Source organism: Neoarius graeffei, chromosome 8 (genome assembly GCF_027579695.1).
Source record: "Neoarius graeffei isolate fNeoGra1 chromosome 8, fNeoGra1.pri, whole genome shotgun sequence".
NCBI classification, from domain to species: Eukaryota; Metazoa; Chordata; class Actinopteri; order Siluriformes; family Ariidae; genus Neoarius; species Neoarius graeffei.
The window spans coordinates 76,791,711-76,806,499 of NC_083576.1; the positions used below are offsets into that span (position 1 = coordinate 76,791,711).

At 41.7% G+C, this 14,789-nt stretch overlaps 1 protein-coding gene across 1 annotated transcript in view; it reads right to left on the reverse strand.

Moving 5' to 3' along the window:
- The window catches only part of nav2b (neuron navigator 2b), a 342,800-nt gene that overhangs the window by 234,509 nt on the left and 93,502 nt on the right, over positions 1–14,789 (reverse strand). The window contains 1 exon segment of the mRNA XM_060926744.1: positions 3,894–4,005. Within this exon segment, the coding sequence (XP_060782727.1) occupies positions 3,894–4,005 (112 nt within the window).

Below are 14,789 nucleotides of genomic sequence, written 5' to 3' on the forward strand. Positions count from 1 at the left end.
CACAGAAAGGCCCTCGTCGGCCACTTGGCTCGAACCCAGGACCTTCTTGCTGTGAGGCGACAGTGCTAACCACTACACCACCATGCCGCTGGGGCAGATCCATGAATTTATTTTCTCTTTTGCTAATGTTGCGAGATCTGGCATTTGCTATACACCTTAAAATCCAGCAGATGTCAGTAAAGTTCAATATCGAGAGGGGGAAAAAAAAAACCAACAATCTAGGAATGCGATGACTCTGTATCACAGTCCACATACAGGTACGAGTTATCCTCTAGGATAGTCATACTTCTAATAATTTTGGAAGTACATCCAGACATGTAAAATGGTTGCGGTTGCAGATTTGCATGTTCACCGTTGTCCTTGGCTGAGGTCTATGCTCTCTGTATGCCCTTCTAGTTTTTCGTTGTGACTGGGGAAATTTAAAAAGCCTTCTGTTTCCGTGACTTATACCCTATGTTCACACTAGCAAGCAACAAAGTGGGTTTTTTTCCCAATAAGAAATGGTAGTGGCTAAATATAGCTTCCAAAGCTAACTAGTTAAGTCAAATTATGATGCACTAATCAATCAGTGTTAGAATTGGTTGGCTTTGTACTAGCTTTGTTGGCTGATTAGCAAAGCAAACTGTGTGTGGTACATTAGCTACGTACCCTCACCAGAGCCACTCAAATGCAAAGGCAAACTCTACTACTTCCTTCCAATAGAGCCCTGCACTCCCGCGGGACCCGACGCAAAGCAGTGCGGCACGGGACAAATTTTGAAAGCTCATTGCGGGAGGGGGCGGGAGAGGTGATAAGCTGCAGTCCTGCTAACTAAAAACGTGTTTAAAATAAAATTTATAAATTAGTAATTTATGTCTATCATATATAATTTGTGCTGGATATTTTATTTGGCATTAATAAAAACATTTTAAGATGCCTAAATTTGCGGATGTGGTCTAATCTCGCGTACGTTTCCGATTCCTTTCCGCTCTTCCGTGTTTGAGATCTCCGATCATGGCAGAAGAGCAGAGCTCCTCTAGTGAAGCTCACAGTGCTTCAGAAGTAAGTGCTGCTTTAAAAAGAGGTACATTTACCGTTAAAAAGTCAAGAGTCCTGAAATCAGACATTTGGAAGTCGTTTTCACTCGTGTACGACGCAGAGGGAAATCAGCTGTAGATATTTATGCTCAAATCCACTCAAAGTAGGGGGCGGGGCACCATCACGCTGTGTCTTTAAATTATATTAATTTCTTATAGGCCTACTTGTATTTCCTAGAATGTAAATGTGAGGAGTGACATATAAGCTATGTGCAATGTACAATATTCTTAATATGCACTGTAGATTTTGGTAGGTGTGTTGGGTATCTCTGTAAAGCCTCAGCTGCGCATGCCGCCTGGCAACGCGCACCCTCGCTACGTGCGCTAGGTGAAGGATCGGTCAGTGGAGAGCTCAGCTAAGCTCAGCATGTTTAATTCCCCAAGCCAATGACAAGAACTTTCGTGAGAAATAACGCGAACGTCTGCATCATGCGGGATTTGCGGGTGGGAGCGGGACAAAATATGGCAGGCGCGGGCGGGAGCGGGACTGAAAATCATAATTCTTTGCGGGAGCGGGACTGCACAATGCGGGAGCGGGCAGGAGCGGGACTGAAAATTCTGTCCCGCGCAGACCTCTACCTTCCAAATTTAAGTTAACTCTATAATGTCTTTACAAATTTAATGAGAATATATGTATATGACAAGATAAGCTGAAACATTTATGTTTAAACTGTCAAAATACTATATTAGGGGAAACCATGGCCTAATGGTTAGAGAAGCAGCTTTGAGACCAGAAGGTTGCCAGTTCGAGTCTCTGGAACAGCAGGAATGGCTGAAGTGCCCTTGAGCAAGGTACCTAACCCCCAACTACTCCCAAGACTGTTCTGGGTGTGTTGTATTTCGCTCTGGATAAGAGCGTATGCCAGTAATGTAAACCATGGTTATAGGCTTTTCTTCCATTCTGCCTATCAAACAGTGACTGGAAACTTAACTTCCCAAAAATGTTGGACCACTCAAGTCATATGATTGGACCAAGGATTCATTTGAGGCAATCATTTGAATTTGTCGCTTTACTGTGTCAAATCTAATTTGCATAAACTCTCCATTCAAATGTTGCTTTATTGTGCTTTCACTTTGTTTACTTGTGTCCGATTGGAAAGAAATACAACCCCGATTCCAGAAAAGTTGGGACAAAGTAGAAACTGTAAATAAAAACGGAATGCAATGATGTGGAGGTTTCAAAATTCCATATTTTATTCAGAATAGAACACAGATGACATATCAAATGTTTAAACTGAGAAAATGTATCATTTAAAGAGAAAAATTAGGTGATTTTAAATTTCATGACAACAACACATCTCAAAAAAGTTGGGACAAGGCCATGTTTACCACTGTGAGACATCCCCTTTTCTCTTTACAACAGTCTGTAAACGTCTGGGGACTGAGGAGACAAGTTGCTCAAGTTTAGGGATAGGAATGTTAACCCATTCTTGTCTAATGTAGGATTCTAGCTGCTCAACTGTCTTAGGTCTTTTTTGTCGTATCTTCCGTTTTATGATGCGCCAAATGTTTTCTATGGGTGAAAGATCTGGACTGCAGGCTGGCCAGTTCAGTACCCGGACCCTTCTTCTACGCAGCCATGATGCTGTAATTGATGCAGTATGTGGTTTGGCATTGTCATGTTGGAAAATGCAAGGTCTTCCCTGAAAGAGACGTCATCTGGATGGGAGCATATGTTGCTCTAGAACCTGGATATACCTTTCAGCATTGATGGTGTCTTTCCAGATGTGTAAGCTGTCCATGCCACACACACTAATGCAACCCCATACCATCAGAGATGCATGCTTCTGAACTGAGCGCTGATAACAACTTGGGTTGTCCTTCTCCTCTTTAGTCCGAATGACACGGTGTCCCTGATTTCCATAAAGAACTTCAAATTTTGATTCGTCTGACCACAGAACAGTTCTCCACTTTGCCACAGTCCATTTTAAATGAGCCTTGGCCCAAAGAAGACGTCTGTGCTTCTGGATCATGTTTAGATACGGCTTCTTCTTTGAACTATGGAGTTTTAGCTGCCAACGGCGGACGGCACGGTGAATTGTGTTCACAGATAATGTTCTCTGGAAATATTCCTGAGCCCATTTTGTGATTTCCAATACAGAAGCATGCCTGTATGTGATGCAGTGCCGTCTAAGGGCCCGAAGATCACGGGCACCCAATATGGTTTTCCGGCCTTGACCCTTATGCACAGAGATTCTTCCAGATTCTCTGAATCTTTTGATGATATTATGCACTGTAGACGATGATATGTTCAAACTCTTTGCAATTTTACACTGTCGAACTCCTTTCTGATATTGCTCCACTATTTGTCGGCGCAGAATTAGGGGGATTGGTGATCCTCTTCCCATCTTTACTTCTGAGAGCCGCTGCCACTCCAAGATGCTCTTTTTATACCCAGTCATGTTAATGACCTATTGCCAATTGACCTAATGAGTTGCAATTTGGTCCTCCAGCTGTTCCTTTTTTGTACCTTTAACTTTTCCAGCCTCTTATTGCCCCTGTCCCAACTTTTTTGAGATGTGTTGCTGTCATGAAATTTCAAATGAGCCAATATTTGGCATGAAATTTCAAAATGTCTCACTTTCAACATTTGATATGCTGTCTATGTTCTATTGTGAATACAATATCAGTTTTGAGATTTGTAAATTATTGCATTCCGTTTTTATTTACAAATTGTACTTTGTCCCAACTTTTTTGGAATCGGGGTTGTAAACCAGGACTGCAAACATTGGCTCCTACTGGTGGTACTTCCTGTTTTTGACGTCCAACCAAGAAACTCTCAAACACCATTTGAGTAGAAGTGTGTGCATACCTTACCTGTGACTGATATGAGTGACGTGTCTCAGGCTGGACATGGTTTCCTCCAGGTTTTGTCTCAAATCAGCGATGTTCTTCACGGTCCTCAGTCTCCTGCTCTCAGAATCCTCACCTAGAGAAAAAACAGGTGGGTTTAAGACACTCAGCTACTTGCTGCTGACCCAAACACTGAAAAAACAAAACAAAATCGCAGTATATATTTTTTCCTCAAGCTATAGAAAGAGACACACGATGCTAATACATCCGCAAAACACTCAGAATCCAGGTCAGAACCAGAAACCAGAAACGCCAAGCCATTCTTTTCATGATGCTAGTTCTTTCTCTCTCTCTCTTTCTTAACTAATGAAGAAATATGAGGTAAATCTCCCAACATTAGCTAAAAGAGCTTTTTGTGCTTTTAGTAAGAGTGTGCTAATGCTAACAGGATCAGCCCCAGTGAATAAGACTTCTGCAAATAAACACACACACACACACCGTGTACTCGTGCATAAGTGGGGATTTGGCTGCTTGGATTAAGAGCTGCTTGCTGATCATGAGGGGCCACAAAGAGCTCAGAAGACCACACACTCATACGTACACACACACTGTGAAAAGCATGTTCGGTTAAGACTGATGGTCGCGTGTATATTCTGGCAAACTAGCACAAACAACTCCATTCAGAATGTCAAGCTAATGCTAACATTTGGCTAGCACCCTGCTCACAGCTCTGGAGCGGATTGCTGTGGAGCGTGAGAGGAACGTGCAGGGAGATGGATAAAGAGCTTGTATGACCTAGATCCCAGAATAATCTCTTCTGAGAACCAAAATCATGATGTTCCTTTTGCTCATGACAAAAGTTCATCATCTAGTAAAGTTTATTTTTCAAATATGTCATGTTAAGCCATGTATTTGATATGAACAGTGCTATTTTTAAACACCGTTAACATATATTAGCATATGTTTCTGTGAAAAGTTATAGTACATACAGCACAACTACTATACGACTTGTACTAGAAATCTGCTTTAGCTAGCTACTCCTTTGAGACACATGAGACTGAAAGTCTGTCCCTTGACTAGCTGGCTAGTTCACATTAGCTAATGGTAATATTCTGTCACCAATGGCATGCAAGGTTCTTTAGTAGCAGCTGGCTAGTTAACATTAGCTAATGGTAGTATTGTCACCAGTGGCATGCTAGGTTCTCTAATAGTAGCTGGCTAGTTAACATTAGCTAATCATAGTATTTTGTCACCAGTGGTACACTAGGTTCTCTAGTAGTAGCTGGCTAGTTAACATTAGCTAATGGTAGTATTGTCACCAATGGCATGCTAGGTTCTCTAATAGTAGCTGGCTAGTTAACATTAGCTAATGGTAGTATTGTCACCAGTGGCATGCAAGGTTCTTTAGTAGTAGCTGGCTAGTTAACATTAGCTAATGGTAGTATTGTCACCAGTGGTATGCTAGGTTCTCTAGTAGTAGCTGGCTAGTTAACATTAGCTAATGGTAGTATTCTGTCACCAGTGGCATGCTAGGCTCTCTAGTAGTAGCTGGCTAGTTCACATTAGCTAATGGTAGTATTGTCACCAGTGGCATGCTAGGTTCTCTAATAGTAGCTAGCTAGTTCACATTTGCGAATAATAGTATTCTGTCACCAGTGGCATGCTAGGTTCTCTAGCAGTAGCTGGCTAGTTAACATTAGCTAATGGTAGTATTGTCACCAGTGGCATGCTAGGTTCTCTAGTAGTAGCTGGCTAGTTAATATTAGCTAATGGTAGTACTGTCACCAGTGGCATGCTAGGTTCTCTAGTAGTAGCTGGCTAGTTAACATTAGCTAATGGTAGTATTGTCACCAGTGGCATGCTAGGTTCTCTAATAGTAGCTGTCTAGTTAACATTAGCTAATCATAGTATTTTGTCACCAGTGGTACACTAGGTTCTCTAGTAGTAGCTGGCTAGTTAACATTAGCTAATGGTAGTATTGTCACCAGTGGCATGCTAGGTTCTCTAATAGTAGCTAGCTAGTTCACATTTGCAAATAATAGTATTCTGTCACCAGTGGCATGCTAGGTTCTCTAGCAGTAGCTGGCTAGTTAACATTAGCTAATGGTAGTATTGTCACCAGTGGCATGCTAGGTTCTCTAGTAGTAGCTGGCTAGTTAACATTAGCTAATGGTAGTATTGTCACCAGTGGCATGCTAGGTTCTCTAATAGTAGCTGGCTAGTTAACATTAGCTAATCATAGTATTTTGTCACCAGTGGTACACTAGGTTCTCTAGTAGTAGCTGGCTAGTTCACATTAGCTAATGGTAGTATTGTCACCAGTGGCATGCTAGGTTCTCTAGTAGTAGCTGGCTAGTTAACATTAGCTAATGGTAGTATTGTCACCAGTGGCATGCTAGGTTCTCTAGTAGTAGCTGGCTAGTTAACATTAGCTAATGGTAGTATTGTCACCAGTGGCATGCTAGGTTCTCTAGTAGTAGCTGGCTAGTTAACATTAGCTAATGGTAGTATTCTGTCACCAGTGGCATGCTAGGTTCTCTAGTAGTAGCTGGCTAGTTAACATTAGCTAATGGTAGTATTGTCACCAGTGGCATGCTAGGTTCTCTAGTAGTAGCTGGCTAGTTAACATTAGCTAATGGTAGTACTGTCACCAGTGGCATGCTAGGTTCTCTAGTAGTAGCTGGCTAGTTAACATTAGCTAATGGTAGTATTGTCACCAGTGGCATGCTAGGTTCTCTAGTAGTAGCTGGCTAGTTAACATTAGCTAATGGTAGTATTGTCACCAGTGGCATGCTAGGTTCTCTAGTAGTAGCTGGCTAGTTAACATTAGCTAATGGTAGTATTCTGTCACCAGTGGCATGCTAGGTTCTCTAGTAGTAGCTGGCTAGTTCACATTAGCTCATAATAGTATCCTGTCACCAGTGGCATGCTAGGTTCTCTAATAGTAGCTGGCTAGTTAACATTAGCTAATGGTCGTACTGTCACCAGTGGCATGCTAGGTTCTCTAGTAGTAGCTGGCTAGTTAACATTAGCTAATGGTAGTATTGTCACCAGTGGCATGCTAGGTTCTCTAGTAGTAGCTGGCTAGTTAACATTAGCTAATGGTCGTACTGTCACCAGTGGCATGCTAGGTTCTCTAATAGTAGCTGGCTAGTTAACATTAGCTAATGGTAGTATTGTCACCAATGGCATGCTAGGTTCTCTAGTAGTAGCTGGCTAGTTAACATTAGCTAATGGTAGTATTGTCACCAATGGCATGCTAGGTTCTCTAGTAGTAGCTGGCTAGTTAACATTAGCTAATGGTAGTACTGTCACCAGTGGCATGCTAGGTTCTCTAGTAGTAGCTGGCTAGTTAACATTAGCTAATGGTAGTATTGTCACCAGTGGCATGCTAGGTTCTCTAATAGTAGCTAGCTAGTTCACATTTGCGAATAATAGTATTCTGTCACCAGTGGCATGCTAGGTTCTCTAGCAGTAGCTGGCTAGTTAACATTAGCTAATGGTAGTATTGTCACCAGTGGCATGCTAGGTTCTCTAGTAGTAGCTGGCTAGTTAACATTAGCTAATGGTAGTATTATGTCACCAGTGGCATGCTAGGTTCTCTAATAGTAGCTAGCTAGTTCACATTTGCAAATAATAGTATTCTGTCACCAGTGGCATGCTAGGTTCTCTAGCAGTAGCTGGCTAGTTAACATTAGCTAATGGTAGTATTGTCACCAGTGGCATGCTAGGTTCTCTAGTAGTAGCTGGCTAGTTAATATTAGCTAATGGTAGTACTGTCACCAGTGGCATGCTAGGTTCTCTAGTAGTAGCTGGCTAGTTAACATTAGCTAATGGTAGTATTGTCACCAGTGGCATGCTAGGTTCTCTAATAGTAGCTGTCTAGTTAACATTAGCTAATCATAGTATTTTCACCAGTGGTACACTAGGTTCTCTAGTAGTAGCTGGCTAGTTAACATTAGCTAATGGTAGTATTGTCACCAGTGGCATGCTAGGTTCTCTAATAGTAGCTAGCTAGTTCACATTTGCGAATAATAGTATTCTGTCACCAGTGGCATGCTAGGTTCTCTAGCAGTAGCTGGCTAGTTAACATTAGCTAATGGTAGTATTGTCACCAGTGGCATGCTAGGTTCTCTAGTAGTAGCTGGCTAGTTAATATTAGCTAATGGTAGTACTGTCACCAGTGGCATGCTAGGTTCTCTAGTAGTAGCTGGCTAGTTAACATTAGCTAATGGTAGTATTGTCACCAGTGGCATGCTAGGTTCTCTAATAGTAGCTAGCTAGTTCACATTTGCGAATAATAGTATTCTGTCACCAGTGGCATGCTAGGTTCTCTAGCAGTAGCTGGCTAGTTAACATTAGCTAATGGTAGTATTGTCACCAGTGGCATGCTAGGTTCTCTAGTAGTAGCTGGCTAGTTAATATTAGCTAATGGTAGTACTGTCACCAGTGGCATGCTAGGTTCTCTAGTAGTAGCTGGCTAGTTAACATTAGCTAATGGTAGTATTGTCACCAGTGGCATGCTAGGTTCTCTAATAGTAGCTGTCTAGTTAACATTAGCTAATCATAGTATTTTGTCACCAGTGGTACACTAGGTTCTCTAGTAGTAGCTGGCTAGTTAACATTAGCTAATGGTAGTATTGTCACCAGTGGCATGCTAGGTTCTCTAATAGTAGCTGTCTAGTTAACATTAGCTAATCATAGTATTTTGTCACCAGTGGTACACTAGGTTCTCTAGTAGTAGCTGGCTAGTTAACATTAGCTAATGGTAGTATTGTCACCAGTGGCATGCTAGGTTCTCTAATAGTAGCTAGCTAGTTCACATTTGCGAATAATAGTATTCTGTCACCAGTGGCATGCTAGGTTCTCTAGCAGTAGCTGGCTAGTTAACATTAGCTAATGGTAGTATTGTCACCAGTGGCATGCTAGGTTCTCTAGTAGTAGCTGGCTAGTTAACATTAGCTAATGGTAGTATTATGTCACCAGTGGCATGCTAGGTTCTCTAATAGTAGCTAGCTAGTTCACATTTGCAAATAAGAGTATTCTGTCACCAGTGGCATGCTAGGTTCTCTAGCAGTAGCTGGCTAGTTAACATTAGCTAATGGTAGTATTGTCACCAGTGGCATGCTAGGTTCTCTAGTAGTAGCTGGCTAGTTAATATTAGCTAATGGTAGTACTGTCACCAGTGGCATGCTAGGTTCTCTAGTAGTAGCTGGCTAGTTAACATTAGCTAATGGTAGTATTGTCACCAGTGGCATGCTAGGTTCTCTAATAGTAGCTGTCTAGTTAACATTAGCTAATCATAGTATTTTGTCACCAGTGGTACACTAGGTTCTCTAGTAGTAGCTGGCTAGTTAACATTAGCTAATGGTAGTATTGTCACCAGTGGCATGCTAGGTTCTCTAATAGTAGCTAGCTAGTTCACATTTGCGAATAATAGTATTCTGTCACCAGTGGCATGCTAGGTTCTCTAGCAGTAGCTGGCTAGTTAACATTAGCTAATGGTAGTATTGTCACCAGTGGCATGCTAGGTTCTCTAGTAGTAGCTGGCTAGTTAATATTAGCTAATGGTAGTACTGTCACCAGTGGCATGCTAGGTTCTCTAGTAGTAGCTGGCTAGTTAACATTAGCTAATGGTAGTATTGTCACCAGTGGCATGCTAGGTTCTCTAATAGTAGCTAGCTAGTTCACATTTGCGAATAATAGTATTCTGTCACCAGTGGCATGCTAGGTTCTCTAGCAGTAGCTGGCTAGTTAACATTAGCTAATGGTAGTATTGTCACCAGTGGCATGCTAGGTTCTCTAGTAGTAGCTGGCTAGTTAATATTAGCTAATGGTAGTACTGTCACCAGTGGCATGCTAGGTTCTCTAGTAGTAGCTGGCTAGTTAACATTAGCTAATGGTAGTATTGTCACCAGTGGCATGCTAGGTTCTCTAATAGTAGCTGTCTAGTTAACATTAGCTAATCATAGTATTTTGTCACCAGTGGTACACTAGGTTCTCTAGTAGTAGCTGGCTAGTTAACATTAGCTAATGGTAGTATTGTCACCAGTGGCATGCTAGGTTCTCTAATAGTAGCTGGCTAGTTAACATTAGCTAATGGTAGTATTCTGTCACCAGTGGCATGCTAGGTTCTCTAGTAGTAGCTGGCTAGTTCACATTAGCTCATAATAGTATCCTGTCACCAGTGGCATGCTAGGTTCTCTAATAGTAGCTGGCTAGTTAACATTAGCTAATGGTCGTACTGTCACCAGTGGCATGCTAGGTTCTCTAGTAGTAGCTGGCTAGTTAACATTAGCTAATGGTAGTATTGTCACCAGTGGCATGCTAGGTTCTCTAGTAGTAGCTGGCTAGTTAACATTAGCTAATGGTCGTACTGTCACCAGTGGCATGCTAGGTTCTCTAATAGTAGCTGGCTAGTTAACATTAGCTAATGGTAGTATTGTCACCAATGGCATGCTAGGTTCTCTAGTAGTAGCTGGCTAGTTAACATTAGCTAATGGTAGTATTGTCACCAATGGCATGCTAGGTTCTCTAGTAGTAGCTGGCTAGTTAACATTAGCTAATGGTAGTACTGTCACCAGTGGCATGCTAGGTTCTCTAGTAGTAGCTGGCTAGTTAACATTAGCTAATGGTAGTATTGTCACCAGTGGCATGCTAGGTTCTCTAATAGTAGCTAGCTAGTTCACATTTGCGAATAATAGTATTCTGTCACCAGTGGCATGCTAGGTTCTCTAGCAGTAGCTGGCTAGTTAACATTAGCTAATGGTAGTATTGTCACCAGTGGCATGCTAGGTTCTCTAGTAGTAGCTGGCTAGTTAACATTAGCTAATGGTAGTATTATGTCACCAGTGGCATGCTAGGTTCTCTAATAGTAGCTAGCTAGTTCACATTTGCAAATAATAGTATTCTGTCACCAGTGGCATGCTAGGTTCTCTAGCAGTAGCTGGCTAGTTAACATTAGCTAATGGTAGTATTGTCACCAGTGGCATGCTAGGTTCTCTAGTAGTAGCTGGCTAGTTAATATTAGCTAATGGTAGTACTGTCACCAGTGGCATGCTAGGTTCTCTAGTAGTAGCTGGCTAGTTAACATTAGCTAATGGTAGTATTGTCACCAGTGGCATGCTAGGTTCTCTAATAGTAGCTGTCTAGTTAACATTAGCTAATCATAGTATTTTCACCAGTGGTACACTAGGTTCTCTAGTAGTAGCTGGCTAGTTAACATTAGCTAATGGTAGTATTGTCACCAGTGGCATGCTAGGTTCTCTAATAGTAGCTAGCTAGTTCACATTTGCGAATAATAGTATTCTGTCACCAGTGGCATGCTAGGTTCTCTAGCAGTAGCTGGCTAGTTAACATTAGCTAATGGTAGTATTGTCACCAGTGGCATGCTAGGTTCTCTAGTAGTAGCTGGCTAGTTAATATTAGCTAATGGTAGTACTGTCACCAGTGGCATGCTAGGTTCTCTAGTAGTAGCTGGCTAGTTAACATTAGCTAATGGTAGTATTGTCACCAGTGGCATGCTAGGTTCTCTAATAGTAGCTAGCTAGTTCACATTTGCGAATAATAGTATTCTGTCACCAGTGGCATGCTAGGTTCTCTAGCAGTAGCTGGCTAGTTAACATTAGCTAATGGTAGTATTGTCACCAGTGGCATGCTAGGTTCTCTAGTAGTAGCTGGCTAGTTAATATTAGCTAATGGTAGTACTGTCACCAGTGGCATGCTAGGTTCTCTAGTAGTAGCTGGCTAGTTAACATTAGCTAATGGTAGTATTGTCACCAGTGGCATGCTAGGTTCTCTAATAGTAGCTGTCTAGTTAACATTAGCTAATCATAGTATTTTGTCACCAGTGGTACACTAGGTTCTCTAGTAGTAGCTGGCTAGTTAACATTAGCTAATGGTAGTATTGTCACCAGTGGCATGCTAGGTTCTCTAATAGTAGCTGTCTAGTTAACATTAGCTAATCATAGTATTTTGTCACCAGTGGTACACTAGGTTCTCTAGTAGTAGCTGGCTAGTTAACATTAGCTAATGGTAGTATTGTCACCAGTGGCATGCTAGGTTCTCTAATAGTAGCTAGCTAGTTCACATTTGCGAATAATAGTATTCTGTCACCAGTGGCATGCTAGGTTCTCTAGCAGTAGCTGGCTAGTTAACATTAGCTAATGGTAGTATTGTCACCAGTGGCATGCTAGGTTCTCTAGTAGTAGCTGGCTAGTTAACATTAGCTAATGGTAGTATTATGTCACCAGTGGCATGCTAGGTTCTCTAATAGTAGCTAGCTAGTTCACATTTGCAAATAAGAGTATTCTGTCACCAGTGGCATGCTAGGTTCTCTAGCAGTAGCTGGCTAGTTAACATTAGCTAATGGTAGTATTGTCACCAGTGGCATGCTAGGTTCTCTAGTAGTAGCTGGCTAGTTAATATTAGCTAATGGTAGTACTGTCACCAGTGGCATGCTAGGTTCTCTAGTAGTAGCTGGCTAGTTAACATTAGCTAATGGTAGTATTGTCACCAGTGGCATGCTAGGTTCTCTAATAGTAGCTGTCTAGTTAACATTAGCTAATCATAGTATTTTGTCACCAGTGGTACACTAGGTTCTCTAGTAGTAGCTGGCTAGTTAACATTAGCTAATGGTAGTATTGTCACCAGTGGCATGCTAGGTTCTCTAATAGTAGCTAGCTAGTTCACATTTGCGAATAATAGTATTCTGTCACCAGTGGCATGCTAGGTTCTCTAGCAGTAGCTGGCTAGTTAACATTAGCTAATGGTAGTATTGTCACCAGTGGCATGCTAGGTTCTCTAGTAGTAGCTGGCTAGTTAATATTAGCTAATGGTAGTACTGTCACCAGTGGCATGCTAGGTTCTCTAGTAGTAGCTGGCTAGTTAACATTAGCTAATGGTAGTATTGTCACCAGTGGCATGCTAGGTTCTCTAATAGTAGCTAGCTAGTTCACATTTGCGAATAATAGTATTCTGTCACCAGTGGCATGCTAGGTTCTCTAGCAGTAGCTGGCTAGTTAACATTAGCTAATGGTAGTATTGTCACCAGTGGCATGCTAGGTTCTCTAGTAGTAGCTGGCTAGTTAATATTAGCTAATGGTAGTACTGTCACCAGTGGCATGCTAGGTTCTCTAGTAGTAGCTGGCTAGTTAACATTAGCTAATGGTAGTATTGTCACCAGTGGCATGCTAGGTTCTCTAATAGTAGCTGTCTAGTTAACATTAGCTAATCATAGTATTTTGTCACCAGTGGTACACTAGGTTCTCTAGTAGTAGCTGGCTAGTTAACATTAGCTAATGGTAGTATTGTCACCAGTGGCATGCTAGGTTCTCTAATAGTAGCTGTCTAGTTAACATTAGCTAATCATAGTATTTTGTCACCAGTGGTACACTAGGTTCTCTAGTAGTAGCTGGCTAGTTAACATTAGCTAATGGTAGTATTGTCACCAGTGGCATGCTAGGTTCTCTAATAGTAGCTAGCTAGTTCACATTTGCGAATAATAGTATCCTGTCACCAGTGGCATGCTAGGTTCTCTAGCAGTAGCTGGCTAGTTAACATTAGCTAATGGTAGTATTGTCACCAGTGGCATGCTAGGTTCTCTAGTAGTAGCTGGCTAGTTAACATTAGCTAATGGTAGCATTGTCACCAGTGGCATGCTAGGTTCTCTAATAGTAGCTGGCTAGTTAACATTAGCTAATCATAGTATTTTGTCACCAGTGGTACACTAGGTTCTCTAGTAGTAGCTGGCTAGTTCACATTAGCTAATGGTAGTATTGTCACCAGTGGCATGCTAGGTTCTCTAGTAGTAGCTGGCTAGTTAACATTAGCTAATGGTAGTATTGTCACCAGTGGCATGCTAGGTTCTCTAGTAGTAGCTGGCTAGTTAACATTAGCTAATGGTAGTATTGTCACCAGTGGCATGCTAGGTTCTCTAGTAGTAGCTGGCTAGTTAACATTAGCTAATGGTAGTATTCTGTCACCAGTGGCATGCTAGGTTCTCTAGTAGTAGCTGGCTAGTTAACATTAGCTAATGGTAGTATTGTCACCAGTGGCATGCTAGGTTCTCTAGTAGTAGCTGGCTAGTTAACATTAGCTAATGGTAGTACTGTCACCAGTGGCATGCTAGGTTCTCTAGTAGTAGCTGGCTAGTTCACATTAGCTAATGGTAGTATTGTCACCAGTGGCATGCTAGGTTCTCTAGTAGTAGCTGGCTAGTTAACATTAGCTAATGGTAGTATTCTGTCACCAGTGGCATGCTAGGTTCTCTAGTAGTAGCTGGCTAGTTCACATTAGCTCATAATAGTATCCTGTCACCAGTGGCATGCTAGGTTCTCTAATAGTAGCTGGCTAGTTAACATTAGCTAATGGTCGTACTGTCACCAGTGGCATGCTAGGTTCTCTAGTAGTAGCTGGCTAGTTAACATTAGCTAATGGTAGTATTGTCACCAGTGGCATGCTAGGTTCTCTAGTAGTAGCTGGCTAGTTAACATTAGCTAATGGTCGTACTGTCACCAGTGGCATGCTAGGTTCTCTAATAGTAGCTGGCTAGTTAACATTAGCTAATGGTAGTATTGTCACCAATGGCATGCTAGGTTCTCTAGTAGTAGCTGGCTAGTTAACATTAGCTAATGGTAGTATTGTCACCAATGGCATGCTAGGTTCTCTAGTAGTAGCTGGCTAGTTAACATTAGCTAATGGTAGTATTGTCACCAGTGGCATGCTAGGTTCTCTAGTAGTAGCTGGCTAGTTAACATTAGCTAATGGTAGTATTCTGTCACCAGTGGCATGCTAGGTTCTCTAATAGTAGCTAGCTAGTTCACATTTGCAAATAATAGTATTCTGTCACCAGTGGCATGCTAGGTTCTCTAGCAGTAGCTGGCTAGTTAACATTAGCTAATGGTAGTATTGTCACCAGTG